Here is a 23,930-nt window from a genome sequence, read left to right as displayed (position 1 = left end):
AACCCGAAGGACACTAAGAGATGTATCAAAGTTACTGTGACAAACAAGGACAACACTCGGCTACCTAACCCTCTATATTTATTCTCTACCTCCATACCTTCCTATCTATGGTCATGTCCTCAGTCAGTTTGAGCAATGTCATATCTTGCCTAATCATCTCACCTCAATACTTCTTCGGCCTACCTCTACATCCCCGTTGGCCCTCCAACGCAGCTTCTCACACCTCCTCACCGGAGCATTAGTGCCTCTCCTCTTAACATGCCCGAACCATTTAAGTCGCCTCCAGCATCTTATCTTCCACAGGGGCCACGCCAACCTTGTCCCGAATTACTTCATTTCTAATTCTATCCAACCTGGTATGCCCGCACATCCATCTCAACATCCTCATTTCATCCACCTTCATCTTCTGTACATGGGAATTCACTGGCCAACACTCCACCCCGTATAGCATAGTCGGTCTGACCGCCGCTCTATAGAACTTATCTTTTTAAGTTTTGGCGGCACATTCTTATCACACAGAACATTAGAAGCAGGCCTTCATTTCATCCACCCCGCCCCAATACGATGTGTGACACCCTCGTTGATCTCCCCATTCCCCCATATAACAGACCCAAGGTACTTGAAACTTTCTCTCCTAGAAATGACTTGTGAATCAAGTCGCACGTCTTCGTCCACAACCTGAGTCGCGCTACTGAACTAGCACTCCAAGTATTCTGTTTTTGTCCTGTTCAACTTGAAACCTTTAGACTCGAGAGTCTGCTTCCAAACCTCTAACCTCTCGTTAACACCACCTCGTGTCTCGTCAATCAGTACAATGTCATTTGCAAATAACATACACCACAGAACCTCCCCTTGAATGTGACACGTTAGTGCGTTGATTGCCAGGGCAAACAGAAAGGGGCTAAGGGCTGACCCCTGATGCAACCTCATGACAACCGGGAAGTGTTCAGAGTCCCCTCCCACTGTCCTCACCCGAGTCTTAGCTCCATCGTACACGTCTTGAATAGCCCTAATGTATGCAACACGTACGCCGCTAACCTTCAAACATCTCCACAACACCTTCCTCGGCACTTTATCGTACGCCTTCTCTAAGTCGATGAACACCATATGTAAATCTCGCTTCCTTTCCCTAGATTGCTCCATCAACCTCCTAACTTTGAAGAAGAGCATCTTCGTTATTTTATTCTGAGTTAAATAATTGTTTCTACATTACAAAACACAGATTCTTATGCCCAACTTTACGTCGTGATGTTTTAGGTTTAGGTAAATTTTTACTTGTTTCCTATATTCGCCTTTATCTATTTCTACATGCTATGGTATTTCATGTGCTTTATGTGTATATTTATGTATCACATGTTTCTCACGCCTCATTTGTTTGCACTTAATGGAGGTCTGAATCTTAATCATTCAGATCTCAGACTAAGTGTATTTATTTTTAAAGTCTGAATCTTAATCATTCAGATCTTAATCATTAAGCGAGTTTTTTTTATTTCACAATCACTTAATGGGTCTGAATAGGTCGGTATGATTAAGATCTATAACAAAGACTTAATTTCATTAAGATGCTATCATCCACATTCATTATTAATTGCCACCACCACCTACCATTATCAACTATCACCACGCCACCCGCCACCACCACTATTATCGACAACCACCACCCACCATCTCGCTACCCCCTCCACCATCATTCTCAACCACAACCACAAACTCATCCACCTCAACGATCACAACTAACTATTGGGTTTTAAGCATTTAATATGGCTTAAAAGAGGGTGAATGGGAAATTGAGGGAAATGAAATTTTTGAGTGAAATTTTAAGTTTCCCCCCCTTGACAAAGGGACATTGTCCCATATTGGAAGAGGAAGAGGTTTTTGATGAGTATATAAGCAATTTCTCTTCTTCTAGCTCTTAAAGAGTTGAGAAAAAGGCAAGCCTCGCGCCGTCGTCGTCGTTCGCTCGGCTCGGCTTCGGCTTCGGCTTCGAATTCGGATTTGGTCAAATGATTAATTGATTAATTTTTTGGACCAAATTTATTTGTTAATAGTAAATATTAACAGAATTGTTATTAAATATTCATTTTAATACAAAATATTAATATTAGTATTAATATTAATATTAAAATCCAACCGTTTTCAGTTTTTAGTTCTGTAACTGAAAATTAAACTTCCCTCTTCAATTCCCGGTTTATTATTGCATAAAATAGCCATTTATGTTATGGCATTTATACTATGGCCGTTTTGCATAAACAACCATTCTGAAGAGTTGCACCTCTTCAGTTTTCAGTCCAACATTGGCTATAAATACAAGTCCATTCTCTCAGAATTTCCATACGGTTTTCTGAGTTCTCCTCCTTTCTTCTGTATACTTTTACCTTCAAAGAAAGAAACAGTAAGTGTGATTTGCTACCGAACTTTGTGTTCGCTGAAACACTGGGGTTTGAAGTACCACTACTCCAGTGTGCAATTCGTTCTATCCTGGGAGGAAATAATCCATAACCTTGGGTACTATAAGGGGATTAAATTCCTTAAGGAAATATTGTGAATTCAGTGGGCTCGGATTAACTTTTGTTTCGTTTACATTTTCTGTTTATATGTTATTCTATCTTTTTCAAAATTAATTTACAAATACAGTTTACTAACAAGCTTAAGGAATTTAATATATTTTCTGTATTTGTGTTATATTCACTGTTCTGGAGATTAAAACCTTTGTGGTTTTCTACTCCGTTAGAGATTAAAATTTGCGTGATTTTAACGTTTGCTTGTGTCATTCTTTAACAGAAATGACTAATGATAACGGAAACCAAGCTGTTCCGATGGTGACTGCCAATGCATCGACAAGCCGAACACCGGTATTGGCACCGGCGGAGAAACCTGGAAAATTTTTCGGGTTAGATTTCAAGCGGTGCCAGCAGAAGATGTTCTTCTACTTGACTACTTTAAGTCTGCAGAAGTTCATTAAGGAAGATATTCTTGTTCTACCCGAAGAAACTCCAGAGGATGAACGCTTTCTCGTGATTGAGGCGTGGAAGCATTCTGATTTTCTGTGCAAGAATTATGTTCTGAGCGGACTGGAGGACGATCTGTATAATGTCTACAGTGACGTGGAGACGTCAAAAGAATTATGGATTGCGCTTGAAAAGAAATACAAACCTGAAGATGCCGGGTTGAAGAAATTCGTTGTTGCTAAGTTTTTGGACTATAAAATGGTAGATAGCAAGTCTGTTATTACCCAAGTCCAGGAATTGCAAGTGATTATTCACGATCTCCTTGCTGAAGGTATAAATCGAATTAATACTGATGTTGAAAGTGGTAATTTTAGTATTTTTACTAACAGAATTTTCATTGAAGGTCTTGTCATCAATGAAGCATTCCTAGTAGCAGCGATGATTGAGAAGTTGCCTCCTTTATGGAAGGACTTCAAAAATTACTTGAAACACAAACGCAAGGAGATGTCGCTTGAAGATCTCATTGTTCGGTTGAGAATCAAAGAGGACAACAAAGCTGCTGAAAAGAGAGGCCGTGGAAACTCAACAATAATGGGAGCAAATATTATTGAGGATACTTCTCAAAATAAGAGAAAGAGGAAGCAAGCTTCTGGATCAAAAAGCAACCCAAGCAAGAAGCAGTTCAACGAAAATTGCTACAACTGTGGAAAAGTTGGGCACAAATCTACGGAGTGCCGTGCTCCGAAGAAAGACAAGAAGAAGGGTCAAGCAAACATGGCTGAAAAGCATGAAGATGTTAATGACTTGCGTGCTATGCTTTCTGAATGCAACATGGTGAGAAATCCTAAGGAGTGGTGGATTGATTCTGGAGCCACTCGCCATGTTTGTGCTGTTAGGGAAGCCTTTGCAATATATGCTCCTGTTGGACCCGAAGAGACGTTTTCTATGGGAAATGCTGCAACTGCCAAGATTGAAGGATATGGGAAGATCTTTTTGAAAATGACTTCTAGAAAGGTGGTGACTTTGAACAACGTCCTTCATGTTCCCAAGATTAAGAAGAATTTAGTCTCTGGTGGACTTCTAGTTAAGAATGGTTTTAAGTGTGTTTTTGTATCCGATAAGGTTGTAATAAGTAAGAATGAAATGTTTGTAGGAAAAGGTTACCTCACTGAGGGCCTTTTCAAGCTGAATGTAATGGTTGTTGAGAATAATAATAAAATTTCAGCTTCGTCTTACTTACTTGAGTCAAATGAATTATGGCATATACGTTTGGGTTATGTCAATTATAAAACCTTGCGAAAAATTATTAACTTAGAAGTATTGCCTAAGTTTGAATGCGACAAATCAAAATGTCAAATATGTGTGGAATCTAAGTATGTTAAACATCCTTATAAGTCAGTTGAAAAGAATTCTAATCCTTTAGACTTAATTCGCACAGATATTTGTGACATGAAGTCAATACCATCTCGCGGTGGAAAGAAGTATTTCATAACTTTTATTGATGATAGTTCTTGATATTGCTATGTTTACTTACATAATAGTAAAGAAGAAGCAATAGACGCATTCAAGCAATAAAAAATGAAGTTGAAACGCAACTTAACAAGAAAATCAAAATGATAAGAAGTGATAGGGGTGGTGAATATGAATCTCCTTTTGAACAAATATGTTTAGAATATGGAATTATTCATCAAACAACGGCCCCTTACATGCCCCAATCCAATGGGATTGCTGAAAGAAAGAATCGTTCATTAAAGGAGATGATGAACGCATTGTTGTTAAGTTATGGTTTGCCACAGAACTTGCGGGGGGAAGCTGTTCTTACGGCTAACCGGATACTAAATCGAGTACCCCATAGCAAAACACAATCCATTCCATATGAAAAATGGAAAGGAAGGAAGCCCAACTTGAATTATTTTAAAGTGTGGGGGTGTTTGGCAAAAGTGCAAGTTCCTAAACCAAAAAGGGTAAAAATAGGACAGAAAACCATTGATTGTGTTTTCATAGGATATGCGACCAATAGTAAAGCATATCGATTTCTGGTTCATAAATCAGAAAATCCCGACATTCATAATAATACGCTTATAGAATCAGACAATGCTGAGTTCTTGGGAACTATATATCCGTATAAAAAGGAATATGAGTCGATTGGTGAAGGATCTAAATGACCTCGGGAAGAAACAAAAGAAAGTGCATTTAGTCAGGAGGATCCAAGACGTAGTAAACGTCAAAGAACGTCTACTTCATTTGGGCCAGATTTTGTGACTTTCTTATTGGAAAATGAGCCTCGAACATTTAAAGAAGCTATATCTTCACCGGATTCATTATTTTGGAAAGAGGCAGTCAATAGTCAAATAGAATCCATATTGAACAATCATACATGGAAATTGGTTGATCTTCCTCCTATAAATAAACTTTTGGGTTCTAAATGGATTTTTAAGAGAAAATGAAAGATGATGACACTATTGATAAATTTAAAGCAAGACTTGTAGTCAAAGGGTATAGACAACGAGAAGGTTGTTGATACCCAATTTTTCCCTATATATTTTAAATATGCATAAATACCTTCAAAATAGCATATATATGCATAATATAAGCATGCACAAGGCTTTATCATTTTTTTCCATAATTTTAAGAGTTTAAATTGATTTATTTTTTTCCTTTTATTCATAAAATCCCCAATAAATATTTTCCAAATTATTGTTATGATGAAATCTCATTTAATTTTTATACTTATGTCAAAATATGGTTAATATATTTTTTATATATTTTTATAATTACATTTAGTATTTTTTAAGCTACATTGCATATAATTGCAATGTTAGCCCATTTTAAGGAATAATTATATTTTATATGCATAAAATTGGTCCATATATTTTTAAAATGTTAATCATGTATTTTAAATCTTTTTGGCACCTTAAATTATTTTTCAGGAATTACCTACTATTTATTATAAAATTAAAATAGGGGAAAATTGGCTATTTAAATCATAGCCAAATTTGGCTTTCAATTGTAGCCCAAATTGGACCCAATCTCCAGCCCAATTTCCTATTAGATAACCCGACCCAAACCCTATAAACCCTTACCCAAACTCGGAACCCACCTACCCGGTTGAATCCTAACCGTTGATCTCCCGGATCAACGGTCCACACACGCCCTTTCCTTTTTAATTCCTAAACGACCCCCTAACCCTACTCATTTCCAAAACCCTGCCGCCCTGAAATCCTCTTTGCTCTCAAACACTCTCAACCTAACCCTAGCTTTCAACCGCCGACCTTCTTCTCCGGCCTTCTTCGCCCTGAAGCTCTTTCTCCGTCGTTTAATGTTTCTGATTCTAATAACTTTTAAAAGAGTCCTTAGGCAACTTCTAAGGTATAATTTCTGAACCTAAAAGGGTTTGTTGGTTTCTGCATGGTCACCTAGAGATCCTGCTTTAGGACTTTGATTGATAAAGACCGTAACTGTGTTTGAGTCGTGCTGCTTGTATGTTTACTCGAGGAGGAAATTTTGAGCCTCTTATCTGCTTCTATTATGTTTAAATTCCTACATGTTTTGACTATCACCTTAGAATTTTGCCCTTTTAAAACCTTAGGGGTACGTCTAGAACCACCTATAGGTAGAGGTCCTAACTCCCTCCAGGACCATTAAGAAGGGACAGGTAGCAGCACGCAATAGAGATCGCTGACCAACACTCGCTTTGCATGACCACTAAAGGTATGGGAAGGGTAGATATGGATATGATGACCGGTGCGCTAATGCCATGCGTAGCCCCTTTCTAAGGAGTGATTATCGGGCATTGTACTGATGTGATCCTATAGGATAACCAACCTAGGACCTCCCTCTCCCCAAATTCTCTTTGCTTGAAACTCTATTTTCTTTTTTTTTCTACAACATATTTAAATTCCTATTTTATACAATGCCCAACATGCTCTACTTGCAATTATTTGCTTCAATTGTTTATTTATGGACTAATGTGTGAATATAAGTTCGGCCGGGACCCACAGTTGTGGACCAAGAGGGGTGCCTAACACCTTCCCCTCGAGGTTAATTCGAGCCCTTACCCTAATCTCTGGTAATGCAAACCAACCCAAGAGTTAATCGCTCTAGGTGCCCTAACGCACCATAATTCGTTAGGTGGCGACTCTTCAAATACCCAATTCTCAAAAAGGAAATGAGTCATTACACCCCGTGAATGTCGAAACCCAGACTTCTACTCGCGAGAGGGGGGAAAAAAAGGGGCGCGACAAAGGTCTTGACTACTTTGATACATACTCTCCAGTTACAAGAATTACGTCTATACGGATGTTAGTAGCATTAACTGTAGTGTATGGTCTTGAAATTTATCAAATGGACGTTAAGACGGCCTTCTTGAATGGAGATTTGGAGGAAGAAACCTACATGGAACAACCTGAAGGGTTTGTGGTTCCAGATAAAGAAAAAAAAGGTATGTAGACTTGATAAGTCCCTTTACGGACTAAAACAAGCACCTAAACAATGGCATGCGAAATTTGACCAAACAATGTTGTCAAATGGTTTTAAGATAAATGAATGTGATAAATGTGTGTACATTAAAAATGTTCGAAATCACATAGTCATTGTTTGCTTATATGTGGACGATATGTTGATGATGAGTAATGACATTGCCAACATAAATGCTACTAAGCGTATGCTAACTAGCAAGTTTGATATGAAGGACTTGGGAGTTGCTGATTTAATTCTGGGGATTAAAATCCATAAGACTCCTCAAGGTCTGGCACTGTCACAATCTCATTATATTAAGACAGTACTTGAAAAGTTCAAGCATTTAGGGTTTAAAGTTGCAAAGACTCCAATTGATGTGAATCTTGCATTAGCAAAGAATAAAGGCCAAAGCATATCACAATTGGATTATGCTCGTGTGTTGGGATGCTTAATGTACATCATGAATTATACACGACCAGATATAGCTTGTGCAATAAGTAAATAGAGTCAATACACGAGCAATCCAGGTCAATCTCATTGGATGGCAATGAAACGAGTTTTGGGATATTGAGAACATACCCAGGGCTTTGCTTTGCACTACAATAAATATCCTGCGGTGATTGAGGGATACGGTGATGCAAATTGGATCACCGGTTCAGCTGATTCGAAGTCCACAAGTGGCTATGTATTCACTATTGGTGGAGGAGCGGTATCTTGGAAGTCATCCAAACAAACTTGTATTGCCCGCTTTACAATTGAGGCTGAATTCATAGCCTTAGATAAAGTCGGTGAAGAAGCTGAATGGCTCCGGAATTTCTTGGAAGACATTCCATTTTGGCCCAAACCGTTGGCACCGATATGCATACATTGTGATAGTCAAGCGGCAATTGGAAGGGCTGGGAGCGTTATGTATAACGGTAAATCTCGTCATATACGACGAAGACATAAAACCGTTAGGCAATTACTCTTTAGAGGAATTATAACGATGACTATGTAAAGTCAAGTGATAATGTGTCGGATCCACTTACAAAAGGCCTAGACAGAGAGGTAGTTGAGTAATCATCAAGAGGAATGAGACTATGGCCGAGAACAAGTCATTGTGGCGGTAACTCTACCTAGAAGACTGGAGATCCCAAGATCTAGGTTCAAGGAGATCAAAACAAAGTCGTTAATGACGGTTCAACATTGTCAACTAAAATTTTGGTCCATTCTCGTGATGAGACAATGTTCAGTACCAAGGATAAAGCATTAATATTTTTTAATGATTTCTAAATTTGATATGGGGTATATCAAATAGTGTATCTACGGGATGACACGTTTAGGAATCACCTATGTAAGTGTGAAGTGTTAGCCGCTTCAAGGAGAATTTTGTAAGGCCAGTTCTCTACGCACTTATGAAACCAGGCGGTATTCATGGCTGAAACGAACACAACAATGAGAACTAAAGACGGTTAAGGGTTGGTTGTGTGACTTATGGTTGTCTAGGTATACACCAAAGTTCGATGGTTCAAAGATATCAAATCTACCGATTGACCGAGTATATCCGACATAAGTTCACTACGGAAAGTTCAAAGGGAAACCTACTTATCCAGATGCAATTAATCCTTGCTTGCGATCACACAGTTTTTCATGCATATTTCCGTGATATAGCCATTCCCCATTCATGTGGGGGATTGTTGGGTTTTAAGCATTTCATATGGCTTAAAAGAGAGTGAATGGGAAATGGAGGAAAATGAAATTTTTGAGTGAAATTTTAAGTTTTCCCCCTTGACAAAGGGACATTGTCCCATATTGGAAGAGGAAGAGGTTTTTGATGAGTATATAAGCAATTGCTCTTCTTCTAGCTCTTAAAGAGTTGAGAAGAAGGCAAGCCTCGCGTCGTCGTCGCCGTCGCTCGCTCGCTCGCTCGACTCGGCTACGGCTTCGGCTTCGGCTTCGGATTCGAATTCGGATTCGGATTTGGATTTGGTCAAACGATTGATTGATTAATTTTTTGGACCAAATTTATTTGTTAATAGTAAATATTAACAGAATTGTTATTAAATATTCGTTTAATAACAGAATATTAATATTAAAATCCAACCGTTTTCAGTTTTCAGTTGTGTAACTGAAAATTAAATTTTCCTCTTCAATTTCCGGTTTATTATTGCATAAATTAGCCATTTATGTTATGGCATTTATGCTATGGCCGTTTTGCATAAACAGCGATTCTGAAGAGTTGCACCTCTTCAGTTTTCAACCCAACATTGGCTATAAATACAAGTCCATTCTCTCAGAATTTCCATATGTTTTCTGAGTTCTCCTCCTTTCTTTTGCATACTTTTACCTTCAAAGAAAGAAATAGTAAGTGTGATTTGCTATCGAACTTTGTGTTCGCTGAAACACTGGGGTTTGAAGTACCACTACTCCAGTGTGTAATTCGTTCTATCCTTGGAGGAAATAATCCATAACCTTGGGTACTAGGATGGGATTAAATTCCTTAAGGAAATACTGTGAATTCAGTGGGCTCGGTTTAACTTTTGTTTCGTTTACATTTTCTGTTTATATGTTATTCTATCTTTTCCAAAATTAGTTTACAAATACAGTTTACTAACACTAACCACCCCATCACCATCAAAAATCATAGCCGGCACTGCCACCATTATAAATTACCACCACCTTCCTCAATCACAACCACCACCACCACCACCCACCATTATAAATTATTACCACCCACCACCACCATCCTCAACCATAATCGCCATCACTACCAATTATCACTAGCTACTTACCCAGAACCACCACCATCAACCAAAACCACCACCAACCACCGCCTCTAGTCAGCATTCACAAACACCATCGTTAGTCATCACCGCCACTAACTACCATATATATATATATATACTTTATTAATAAAATATTAGATTAATTAATATTTTATTTAAGTTTTATGTTTAGTAATTTTCTAATAAAGATAAATTCTGTACATTCAGATGTTAAAATACAAACAGTCTTAATCATTTTGTATTCAGATTTTACTACACATCTTAATATTCAAATGTGTATTCAGATTCAGATATCTTAATCTTAATCCACATCTTGATATTCGGATGTGTATTCAGATTTAGACGTCTTAATCTTAAAAGAAATAAATGAGGCTTGAGTTTAACTATAGTGTCGGCTACTTTAGGCCCCAAATTTTTGGGCCCTAGTTTAAAATTAATATGTTAATTTTATGGCAATTTCCTTTAAGAAATATTAAGTGGGCATTTCGACATAAGAATTGTAAAATTTCAACAAAAAAAAAATAGTAAAATCTCTTTTCAAGTTTAAAAATTAGAGTTGTGTTTGGACATGAATATAATTTTGGGTTGTTTTTGAAGTCTTGTGAGTGATCTGAGCGAAAATTTTGAAAAACTGTTTTTAAGAGTTTTTCAAATTTTCGAAAAATTCTAAAATTCATCTTCAAGTGAAAATTCAAAATTTTATGGCCAAAACACTGATTTCGAAAAAAAGTAAATTTTTTTCGAGAAAAGGTAAAAAATTCTATCTATAGTAAAAGACTATAAGATATTCATAAAATAGAATTTTTTTGTAAATGATGGTGACTAATAGTTAATTTACATTCTAATATTAATATTTTATTTTTTTCTAACAATAAAACTTGTAGTTTATATTCTCTTTTTTTTTGTCTAATTACTAAGCTATCTATTTTCTAAAAGAAGGATGAAAAACATGGAATAAAATTCTCAAGTCCTCAAGCATTACAGCAAAGAAATCGAAATAATAGAATTTTATTATGATATCAAATTATAAGCTTCTAGAATAAGAACTTTTGAACTCGTTTATGTTTTTATAATAAGAACTTTCTAATTTGATTGCTATTCTTTGATTTTTAGTAGTTAACTTGGGAGTAAGCCTGGGCCCCGGAAACAACAGACTGATGAAAACGAAAATCATATTATTAAGAAAAAGATATACAAATACTATGAGTCCGGAACCCAATTGTGGTTCTTTTGGACTCAAAATACCGAAATAGATTAAAAAAAACTTGATGACCAAAGTATATAAAACGTGCATTTGAACCGCGTTTTACCTTAACGTCCGTTTGGCGCGTTTTACCTTAACAAGTGAAGTCAAATTTCATGTCATATTAACTTTATTTTTTATCATACCAAATTTCATCCGTTTGATTCTCTCACGTAGTAATCCGTTTGATTATTAATTTGCAATTAAAAAAAAATCAACTCTTCTCTTCTCCGGGAAGGTAACCATCTGAATTGTTTAATCCAAGCCGCTCACTCTAGTCTTTAAGAGGCAAAACGTGGTTTATTAAGGTTTTTTATATAAAAAGCTTTAATAAATCACGTTTATATAAACGTTCAATCAAAAAAAGTAAAAAGGCTTTTTATATAAAACGCTTAAAATGCGTTTATCTTAACGTCCCAAACGGACGTTAAGATAAAACGCGGTTCAAAAGCACATTTTATATACTTTGGTTATCAAATTTTTTTTCCACCTATTTCGGTATTTTGAGTCCAAAAGAACCATAATTGGGTTCCGGATTCCAAATACTACTCCGTAGTTTTCACTTTATTCTACTTTTGGGGCAAACTAAGTGGGCTGGACATAATAATTGTAAAATTCCTAAAAAGTGAAATTCTTTTTCAAGTAAAATGATATTTGAAAATTAGAGTTGTGTTTGGACATGAATACAATTTTGGACTGTTTTTAAATTTTTGTGAGTGATCTGAATAAAAATTTTGAAAAACAGCTTTTTGGAGTTTTTCAAATTTTCAAAAAATTCCAAAATTCATTTTCAAGTAAAAATTAAAAATGTTATGACCAAACACCAATTTCATAAAAAAAATATTCATGGCCGAAAGGGCTCTAATTATTGCCAACCTAATAGTCTCCACTGATTTGTTCTCGCTATCAATTTAAAGGAAAAAGAAAGTTATATGGACCCCCTCATATTTATGAAGAATGAGACATAATTGAAAATGGTGCATCTTGAATTTACTTGCATGGAAATGCTGTCTGTACTGTCTCAGCTGATGCAATTATTTCCCAACAAACAGAGGTAGAATTTGAAGTTTTTGGTTTTAAAATTTTTAGTCTTTTTAACTCATTGGATTTTAAATTAATAATTTATAAGTCTTTAATTATTTTTTAATATACATATAACATTTGAACTAAAATTATTAAGTTCGACCGAACCCGTAAATACTGATAGTCCCTAATCTAGTTCCTATCAGAATTATGGAAGAGGAATCATTTGAGGAAATGAGTTTCTTTTCTTGATTTTTTCTTCCTTTGGACGAGAGACCTACACGTAGTATTTTCTTGAAACTTTAACATTTAACACATGTACTTAGCCTGTTTGGAAAGCCATTTGAGAATTGGATTTGGGTGTAATTATACAATTTCATATGTTTGTTTGGCCAAATAATTACTTGGTTTGCATGGAATTGAGTGTAATTGGATGGGTGTAATTACACTTTCCAATTCTCAAGGGGGAGGTGAGAGTTCGTGATAATTACACTATGTAATTACAAGGTTGCTTTTTAATTTCATTTCTTTTTATTTTACTTTTAATTTATTTTCTTTATAACTTTTTATTTCTATTTTTTTAATGTTTTAATTTTGTTTTTACTTTTAAATTTTTTTTTAAATTTTAAAATATATTTTTCTTTGTACATTATGTATCATTTACTTCTCTACCTTTACTTCTTGTGATTGCTTATTTCGAAAACTTGAAATACTTCAAAAAGTGATTTTTAAAAAAAATCGCTTCAAATCACTCAGAAAAATTCAAAACAGTTCAAATTGTAGTTATGTCCAAACACAACTCTAATTTTTAAATACTATTTTTACTTTAAAGAAATTATTTTTTTTCGAAATTTCACAAATCTTATGTCCAAACGCCGACTAATCTCCAACATATGCACTTCCCATTTTTTGGAAAAAGAAGCACTTTTAATCCATTAAATGATGTAACAATCTATTTATTAGGTCAAATATTTGGCTAAAACAAATGGTGGAACCACTCAGACTGTAGCGATAGTTAATCAAATCACTTCCCACGTCTGTTTTTGCTGCTAATTATTACTCCGCCTTTTAGCTTTCCTCTTAGCTAGCGTTTGGACATAAATTTGGTTGAAACTTGAAAAAATATTTTTTGAAGTAGTTTTGAAAAATACTTTTTGAAAGTTGAAATTATCTTTGGACATGCATTTTATTTGAAAAAAATTTGAAGTTTTGTGAGTGGGAGAACAAGTTTCACCCAAAAACTACCCTAAACTAGATTTTGGGAACTTGAAAAATAATTTCAGAAATTTTCAAAAATAGATCATTAATCTATGAACAAACAATGTTTTCAAAAAAAATTTGAAAAAAAATTGCCAAAATCTATGGCCAAACGGAAGCTTAGTTTTTTCTGGTATACTAATTTTGGAGCACGTGCGTTGCACGTGTTTACCGGCAATCAATAAAAATTATATACCCCACACATGAAGTACATGACTTAAAGAATTTTTTTTTTTTTTTTTGGTTAAACATGACTTAAAGAAATTACCGAAATAGTTACAAAATAAGTATCATAGGAAAAAGAGTAAATTCTTAAAAATATCACTATTGATCTGATTTAGCTAAGCTTAATAAAGATTTCAAAGGATGAAGAGAATTTATTTTATATTTGTTCTAGTATAAAGATATCTTCTTTTAAAAGTCATTATATTCCGATTTCCTCCATAGTTTAACTAAAGAAATTAAGGAACTAGTAAAGAAAATTTTAACTGAATTCAAAATTATAATGTTAAGATTTAATTTATCTTTAAGCATAATTTTTGGTATAGAAAATTTCCGATGACCAAGGAGAAAGAAGGAAGATATCAAACATATTTAGAACGGAAGGATTGAATCAAACACGAAAAAGAAGTAAAAAACTTACCTAGATATTAACTGTTGCCTTTTGAAAACCAAGGAGGCTATCCTCCCTATAATAGCCAAGAAAGAATGGCGTGAGATGCGCGAACAAAACATATATATTAGATCCATCAATAATTTTTCTGTAGAATAGATCATAGGCATGACATGAAGAAAATCATCAATATTAACATAATAAAAGTCTGCCGATAATACTTCACAAATAAATAAACAGCCTTAGAGCTAGACTGATACGAGTAGCTTAAGGCAGTAGTACCTCGTGCTTGCGGAGGAGTACGGAGCGGTTAAGTTAGTTAAAATAGGAGCTGGAAAGAAGTTTGAGAAATTATTACTTTGGTCCACTTAGTTTTAAATTTCAACTTATAGTTATTACACATTAGCCCTGTAATTTTCCTTGTCTTATTTACGAAAGGTCCAACTGACCAAATGCAGGAGTACGGGTGCTAGGAGGCTATTGTACCTCACTCACCCTATCTATATATATTGTAATTCCTGCTTTAGAGGAATCAATTCAGAGAATATACTCTTATTTTTACCCTAGCTAGCTTCTTCTTCTTATTTCCTTTCCTTATTTTCTGCAGCAGCCTTCTTTCCTTTTCTTCTTTTACTGTCTCATTGCTCAATCGGATCAGTGGTATCAGAGCAATTTCTTGGCTCTGTGGTTATGGCTAATGAAATGAACGAGGTCATGGATGCACTGCACAAGATATCCACAGAGATGTCTGGTTATGCAGCTCGACAGGAGCAGCTGGAAGCTGCTCAAGAACAAAGCAGCAAACAGCAAGAAGAGTCACTGAATGAGCTGAGAGAGGTCCTTAACGAGGTCATTCATGGAGGAAAAAGTCCTGAGAGGGACAAGAAGTCGCTGCTGGGTGAAGGTGAGCTCTATTCTCCTAGTGACAGGCCTTTTGATTTTGGAGATCTAGCTACACCTAGCACTAGCAACCCAAACACCACAGCTATGGCTGTCCTCCCGCCCCCTGTTATTGTCACTACTCAGAACCCTAGGCCAGTTGCTATCAATCCTCCAGTCAGTAATGTTTCCTCTTCTACACTTCCAATGGCACAGCCAGTACCTACAGCTACAACTCAGGGTCAGCCACAACCACATTCCCTTCGTTCAGTCATGGTAAACACTCCCCTCATACAACACTCTCAACCCCAGCCTTATGTTTCCCAAAAACTACCTTCCCCTTACCCTAGAACTACTAATCCTCAGCCACAAAACTTCCCAAATCCACCCCTTAATGGAAGGTTTTACCAACCCATGATGAACTGGAACCAAGGCTCACCTATGGGAGCCTTGCCTTCTTACCTTCATTACCCCCAAGCCACACAGTACCCTTCCCCTTATCACACCCAAGCCACACAAATGCCACCTCCCTTGTATCACCAGACCAATTATGCACCAAACCCTCCTCAGTACCAGTACAATGTCAACTCACAAAATCACCCCCAAACACCAAACAATCCAACAATACCTTTACCTAATATTCCTTATACTAAATACACTAAAGTGGAGTTCCCAAAGTTCAATGGGGATGACACTAAAGTGGAGTTACCATCCAGCAAAAGATGAAATTAGTTTCTCTGCATTTTGAGGGTGATGCATTACAGTGGCACCTAGGGTATATGAGGAGTAGAGGCTCTATGACTTTACCTACTTGGGATGAATACTTGTGGGCTCTTTGTGACAGTTTTGGAGCTGAATATTCTGACCCTATGACTGAGCTAATGAACATCAAGCACACAGGATCTGTTAAGGACTATCAGAAGGCCTTTGTGAGTGTGATGACTAGGATCAACCTATCCACAGAACATGCTATCAGTATTTTCCTGAATAATTTGAAACCTGAGCTCAGTCATGCTGTTAAGGTGAGCAATCCTACCAGCCTTCCTCAAGCCTATTACTTGGCCAGGCTGCAGGAGGCCAGCTTTGCTGCCCAAGCCAAGGCTATCCAAGGAGCATGTACTGCCTCAGCTGCATATAGGACACCTGCTGCACCAACAGGTGGGGGCATGTTTAAAGGAAATCAAACTCCTTATAAGAAGCCTGTGGTGGTTAACTTTGACAACAATAGAAGAAGGAGGCTTACACCAGCTGAGATGGATGAAAAAAGGGCAAATGGAATTTGCTTCTTCTGTGATGAAAAGTTCACACCAGGGCACAAGTGTAAGGAAAAGATAGTTATATTCATTGGAAATTGAAGAAGAGCAATTGAATGAGGTAGAGGAATCAGCCTTAGAGGAAGCCACTAAAATACAGGAGATAGTAGAAGAAGAAGAACCCATTGAAAACTGTGAGATTTCATTGGAAGCTCTGAATGGCTCTAGAGGCTATAAGACTCTGAGGATCCAAGGGTTCACTGAGCAAAAACCAATCAATGTCTTGATTGATAGTGGTTCCACCCATAACTTTATAAATGAGTATACAGCAAAAAGGCTTGGATGTAAGGTTTACCAGATGAATCCCCAAGATGTCTCAGTGGCAGATGGGAGAGTGATACAATCAGTCAAGGGTAGCAAGGGATTTACATGGCTAATGCAAGGTGTGGTATTTTCAGATGATTTCTTGGTCCTTCCCATTGGGAGTTGTGATGTGGTCTTAGGAGTAAAATGGCTAAGTAAGCTGGGGGGATATTCACATTAATTTTGCAAAGCTATGGGCAATTCATGTACCAAAGGAAGTCAGTCACCTTGCAGGGAATCCACCCTACATTCAAGACTATGAATGCTAAGGCCCTCAATAAGATCACAGCCACTTCTGCTCAACTGTTTATGATTAGAGTCTGTCCAGAAGGAAGCAGTGAGGATGAGTCTGATTCCAAGCAAGAGGAAACACCCTTGGAGATACAAATGCTATTGGAGGGATATAGTGAGTTATTTGTTGAACCCACCTAACTGCCTCCCTCAAGAGGAGTGTTTGATCACCACATTGCTCTAGTGGAAGGTAGTCTACCAGTAAACTCTAGACCATACAGATACTCACCTATTCAAAAGGATGTGATCGAAAAAATGACCCAAGAAATGCTAAACCAAGGTACAATTCAGTACAGCTCCAGCTCTTATGCATCCCCTGTGGTCTTAGTAAGCAAGAAGGATGGCTCTTGGAGGTTATGTGTGGACTATAGGGTATTGAACAAACTGACTATCAAAGATAAGTTCCCCATACCCATCATTGAGGAGTTACTGGATGAGTTAGGAGGCTCAAGGATCTATTCTAAGATAGATTTAAGGGCTGGGTACCATCAAATCAGGATGACACCTGCAGACATTCATAAAACAGCCTTCAGAACTCATTCTGGGCATTATGAATACCTAGTTATGCCCTTTGGCTTAACTAATGCCCCTTCAAGCTTTCAGGGATTGATGAACCATATATTCAAGGCTTATCTAAGGAAATTCAAACTGCTTTTCTTTGATGATATCTTAGTATTCAGTAAAAATTTGGAGGACCATGTCCAACACCTCAGGACCACCTTTGATCTACTGGTGCAACACCAACTCTTTGCTAAGAGGAGTAAGTGTGTCTTTGCTGCTGATAGGATTGAATGCTTAGGGCACTACATATCAGCTGCAGGAGTTGCCACTGATCCTAAGAAGATAGCAGCTGTGCAATCCTGGCCCCAACCTGCTAACCTCAAGCAATTAAGAGGTTTCCTAGGTTTAACAGGTTACTATAGGAGGTTCATCAAAAGTTATGGGGTTATAAGCAAACCTTTGACTGACTTGCTCAAGAAGGACAACTTCCAGTGGTCCTCCAAGGCAACTGATGCTATCAACAAGCTGAAGGAAGCCTTAACTTCTGCACATGTACTGACCCTACCAAATTTTTCAGCCCCCTTTGTGGTAGAGACTGATGCATGTAGCATGGGAATAGGGGTTGTCCTCATGCAAAATGGGCAGCCAATTGCTTATTTAAGCAAAGGATTGTCTCCTCAGCACCAATCCCTATCTGTGTATGATAAAGAACTCCTAGCTTTGGTAATGGCAGTTACCAAGTGGGCTCAGTATTTGACAGAGAGGCCCTTCACAGTCAAAACAGAGCAAAAGGCACTTAAGTTTCTCTTGGAGCAGAAGTTGCACACAGGTTCTCAGCTTAAATGGATCACTAAGCTCATGCAGTATGACTTTACTATTGAATACAGGAAAGGGAAGGAGAATAGGGTTGCAGATGCACTGTCAAGATTACCATTGGTGGAGTTGGCTGCTTTGACATTATCCACTGTCAAAACTGATCTGTTAAGTCTTATTATGCAAAGTTGGGTTCTAGACACTGATCTCACTAACCTTATTGCTACACTCAAGCTAGGGGATGCTGAGAATCATGGCTATTCCTTTACTCATGATCAACTCAGAAGGAATGGGAAACTGGTAGTAGGGCCTGATGAGCAGCTCAGGAAGAACATCATCCAGTTGTGGCACAACTCCCTTTATGGGGGGCACTCAGGTATAGACCATACCTACAGAAGGTTATCTGCACTGTTCTATTGGAAGGGCTTGAGAGAAGATGTCCAAAATCATGTCAAACAGTGTGATACATGCCAAAGAAGCAAGTATGAGACCACACCCTCCCCAGGGTTACTCCAACCTCTCAAGTTACCTTCACTGGCTTGGAGTAGTATTAGTATGGATTTCATTGAGGGGTTACCAAAGTCTCATGGGAAGTCTGTTATTTGGGTGGTTGTTGACAGGCTCACCAAATATGCACATTTTATTGGAGTGTCACTTCCCTACTCAGCTAGTGACATTGCCAAATTATTCATGGAGAATGTGTTCAAACTACATGGTATGCCAGAAGATATAGTCAGTGACAGAGACCCTATATTTACTAGCAAACTATGGCAAGAGCTGTTTTCTATGCATGGTGTCACACTCAGTACCTCTACAGCCTATCATCCTCAGTCAGATGGACAAACAGAAGTTATAAATAGATGCCCAGAGACCTATCTTAGGTGTTTCTGTGCTGATTCCCAGAAGGATTGGTTCTCATATTTGGCAGCTGCTGAGTGGTGGTACAATACCACATTTCACTCATCAATCTAAACCACACCCTATGAAGCTTTGTATGGGCAGCCTCCCCCACTCCACTTACCTTACATTGTTGGAGATTCAGTCATGGAAGAAGTCGACAGAAGCCTACTTACTCACTAGAGAGTTCAAATACCAACTGCTGAAACACCAGCTCCACAGAGCTCAACAAAGGATGACTTCACAGGCTAACAAACACAGGTCTGACAGACAATTCAAAATAGGCGACTGGGTGTACCTCAAGATTCAACCTTATAGATAGCTCAGTATGTCAGGTTCTCATTTCTCCAAACTCTCAGCCAAATACTATGGGCCATACCAAATCCTCCAAAAAATTGGAAATGTAGCCTATAAACTATCCTTACCCTCTCAACTCCTCCTCCATCCTACATTCCATGTCTCCCAGCTCAAACCTTGCCACAAACTACCTGAAAAGATTTCACACCCCCCAGTCATTGATATTGCCAGCCCCTATTGCCCTCAACCCCAACAAATTCTAGACAGACGCCTGGTGCAAAAAGGGAACAAAGCCATTGCTCAGGTACTCGTACAGTGGGAGCACCTGAGCAAGCAACTTGGGAGGAGTATCATTCTTTGAGAACAAGATTTCCATCTTTCCTTCCTTGAGGACAAGGAAGATTTTGACAAGGGGGATCTGATACGAGTAGCTTAAGGCAGTAGTCCTCGTGCTTGCGGAGGAGTACGGAGCGGTTAAGTTAGTTAAAATAGGAGCTGGAAAGAAGTTTGAGAAATTATTACTTTAGTCCACTTAGTTTTAAATTTCAACTTATAGTTATTACACATTAGCTCTGTAATTTTCCTTGTCTTATTTACGAAAGGTCCAACTGACCAAATGCAGGAGTACGGGTGCTAGGAGGCTATTGTACCTCACTCACCCTATCTATATATATTGTAATTCCTGCTTTAGAGGAATCAATTCAGAGAATATACTCTTGTTTTTACCCTAGCTAGCTTCTTCTTCTTATTTCCTTTCCTTATTTTCTGCCGCAGCCTTCTTTCCTTTTCCTTTCCTTATTCCTGCCTTAATAAATTTTTCAAGATAAATAAAGAGTTAGAACCAAATCTACTGGTTCGCCAAACCCGTAGCCAGAATGCTAGCTCAGCCCTGCCCATTTCTTTATCTTCTATCCCAACTCTTTCTGTAGAGACGCATTTTTCACAACTTCTTTATGAATGTGGTTTCATATTTAATGCAAATATATATTTTTTAACGTTCGTCAACTATATACAATATACAGGCATCTTCAACATATATAATATATAGATCTTTACTTAGGTGGTTCGTGCCTATTGGATGTACAAGAAAAAATCTCAAGATTCTCTAGTTAAAGGTCTAAAAGTGCATGTGAGTTTCTCAATTTGGACTATAAACAGATGTCAAAGGATTTCAACGTGTACAGAGGTGTTGTAGCACTTGGAATTCATAAATAGAGGCAACTTATTTGTCTGGCTTGATGGGGATGACTGAATAGGAGAAATGACAAGGGCATTTATACTCATAACAATAAATAAGGCGGCAATCTTTACGAACTATTCATTCAAGGGGCGCAATAAAATCGGCTCTTAGCCCGTTTTTATTTGCCCTGGCGATGGATGTACTGTCGCGACGCATTTAAGGGGAGGTGCCTTGGTGCATGCTATTTGCTGATGATATTGTGTTGATTGACGAGACGCGAAGCGGAGTTAACGCGAGGTTGGAGGTTTGTAGACAGACCTTGGAGTCTAAAGGTTTCAAATTGAGTAGAAACAAAACAGAATACTCGGAGTGCAAATTCTGTGACGGGACCCATGAAGCAGACATAGAGGTAAAGCTTGATGCTCAAGTTATCCCCAAGGGAGCGAGTTTTAAGTATCTCGGGTCTATTATCCAAGGTAACGGGGAGATTGACGAAGATTTCGCACATCGCATCGGAGTGGGATGGATGAAGTGGAGGCTCGCTTCCAGTGTTTTATGTGATAAGAACGTGCCGCCAAGACTTAAGGGCAAGCTTTATAGAGTGGTGGTTCGACCGGCTATGCTGTATGGGGCTGAGTGTTGGCCAGTCAAAAACTCCCACGTGTAGAAGATGAAAGTAGCAGAGATGGGGATGTTGAGATGGATGTGTGGATGTACCATGAGAGATAAGATTAAGAATGAAGTTATTCGAGACAGAGTGGGAGTAGCTTCCGTGGAGGACAAGATGCGGGAGTCGAGGCTGAGATGGTTCGGACATGTTAAGAGAGCAAGCATTGATACCTGTTAGGAGGTGTGAGAGGTTGGCCATGACGAGTTTGAGAAGAGGTCGAGGTAGGCCTAAGTAGTACTGGGGAGAGGTGATTAGACAGGACATGGCGCTGCTTCAGCTTACTGAGGACATGACTGTTGATAGGAGGGTGCGGAGGTCGAGGATTAATGTAGAAGGTTAGTGGGTAATTTTTAGTTGCTCACCGATAGTCTTAGTAGCACGCATGCCCCTTCATAATCTTAGATTTTTATTACGTTATATGATTTTTTTTCGCCTCAGATATTGTATTCCTTGTTGCTAGTATTTGGTACTACTTGTCATTTATTCTCCCTTTTCCTTTTCTCTTCCCTCTTTCTTCATTTCTTGCTATCCACTTCTTCTCATTACCCTTCCTGAGCCAAGGGTCTTTTGGAAACAGTCTCTTTACCTGTTAGGTAGGGGTAAGGTCTGCGTACAGACTACCCTCCCCAGACCCCACCTGGTGGGAACATACTGGGTTTGTTTATGTTTATGTTTATGTAATCTTTACGAACTATTATACAGTAAACAGGTTATCCAGTATGCACCCGAATAATAACGGCGGCAAATTTCCTTAAGCAGCATCATAATTACTTATTTACTTTACTTTTATGTGACACAAAAACCTCTTAGAAAGTCAAATAATTTTATAAATATTTTACTTTAAGAGATGTGTGATGTGTTGTAATTTTTAAAATATATAAATTAAAAAGATAACTCACTCTTTACCGTAAAAACTTAATATTTATAAGGATTAATAGCACTAATGTTGCCCAAATAGAACAAATAAAGATCTGTTCGGTCAAAATTTTCATTTGCTTTTAGTTTTAACATTCGGGAGATAGAAGGAGGGGAAAAAAAATTACATCTACAGTTTGCAGGAATTGAAGGTGTGTATATATATACACACCTAACGGCGGCAATATTGTATGAAAGTTGAACAATATTGTATAAAAATTATATTTAAGTTGTATGATATTGTAATTGTAAATAACTGGGTAGAAATAATGTGTGAAAGTTGTGGATAAGTTGTATAATATATAATTAGTTGTATGAAATTTGTTTTTACTATGTATAAATCAGATACAAAATATACAAAAGACATATTGTATAAAAATTATATTTAAATTGTATGATATTGTAGTTGTATATAACTGGGTAGAAATAATGTGTGAAAGTTGTGGATAAGTTGTAAATAAGTTGTACAATATATAATTAGTTGTATGAAATTTGTTTTTACTACGTATAAATCAGATACAAAATATACAAAAGACATATTGTATAAAAATTGTATTTACGTGGTATGATATTGTAGTTGTATATAACTAGGTAGAATAATGTATGAAAGTTGTAGATAAGTTATATAATATATAATTATTATGTATATATTATACTTTTACATTTTAAAAGTATGCAATTACCATGACTCCATCGCGAGTTTAAAACATTTTGTTACATTGTAATGTTATACAACACTGTGAAATTAGCTCTGCTGCACACACCTTTATGCACCTTCTTCCTCCGAGAAACATAGTAGCAGAGAAGAACCAATACGGCAACTGTGATTAAACTAATTTACCCACACGTCTTCAAGTGATTATAAGAAACAGAGTGTGAACTTAGCTTCAATCAAAGTTACTTAAGAGAATAGAAACAAAGATCAACTAACTAGAGGGAGAAAAAACTGCTATTTCAGAGGTCAATAATCCATGATTTGGCAAAGATTCATGTTCTCAGTGAAACATCATCTTCAATGGCCCTTAATTGAATTTTTACATCTTATGTTCTTGTTTCTTTTTTTAATCTCCATTATCAGCATTCAGCGCTATTAATTACGTGGAGTTTGCTTCGTATTTGTAAAAATGGTTTTCGAAAATAAAAATTAATTTTAAAATCAACAACAGAAAAATAATTGAAAAACTTTACTCGAGAGAAAAGGGGAAAGGGGAGAGAAAAAAAGGAAGAAGGTATAATTAAATCCCTTGATTGAAACCACAAATAATGGATTGAGAGCCTTTTAAGGTGGATTGTATATATTTGGTAAACAAAACTTGTTTGTGTCACGTAATTAGCTAAACATGGAGATTAATGGTAATAAAGTTTCAAATAGTGTATAGGAATGAAAAAATCCCTAATTTATACATATTTCAATAAACTTTTTAAGACAAATACAAGGTTCGAACCAAAGCTACTGAGTTAGACCGAACCGCTCTCGGCACTCTAACTCTTCCCCTGCCGATATTCATTCCTTACTCAAATAGGAGGTGGCAGTCAAATCTACCAATTATACATTGTTGGTGTT

General features: G+C 37.2%; 1 protein-coding gene across 1 annotated transcript; it reads right to left on the bottom strand.

Moving 5' to 3' along the window:
• Window positions 1-696: 696 nt before the first annotated feature.
• LOC109211809 lies at window positions 697-1,170 on the bottom strand. The gene has a single exon (XM_019375388.1). It carries the CDS (start codon window positions 1,168-1,170, stop codon window positions 697-699), a length of 474 nt encoding a protein of 157 aa, XP_019230933.1.
• Window positions 1,171-23,930: the final 22,760 nt, after the last annotated feature.

Source organism: Nicotiana attenuata, unplaced genomic scaffold, assembly GCF_001879085.1.
Source record: "Nicotiana attenuata strain UT unplaced genomic scaffold, NIATTr2, whole genome shotgun sequence".
NCBI classification, from domain to species: Eukaryota; Viridiplantae; Streptophyta; class Magnoliopsida; order Solanales; family Solanaceae; genus Nicotiana; species Nicotiana attenuata.
The sequence above is the reverse complement of the archived record's forward strand: the minus strand, read 5'-3'. Positions and strand labels throughout refer to the sequence as shown.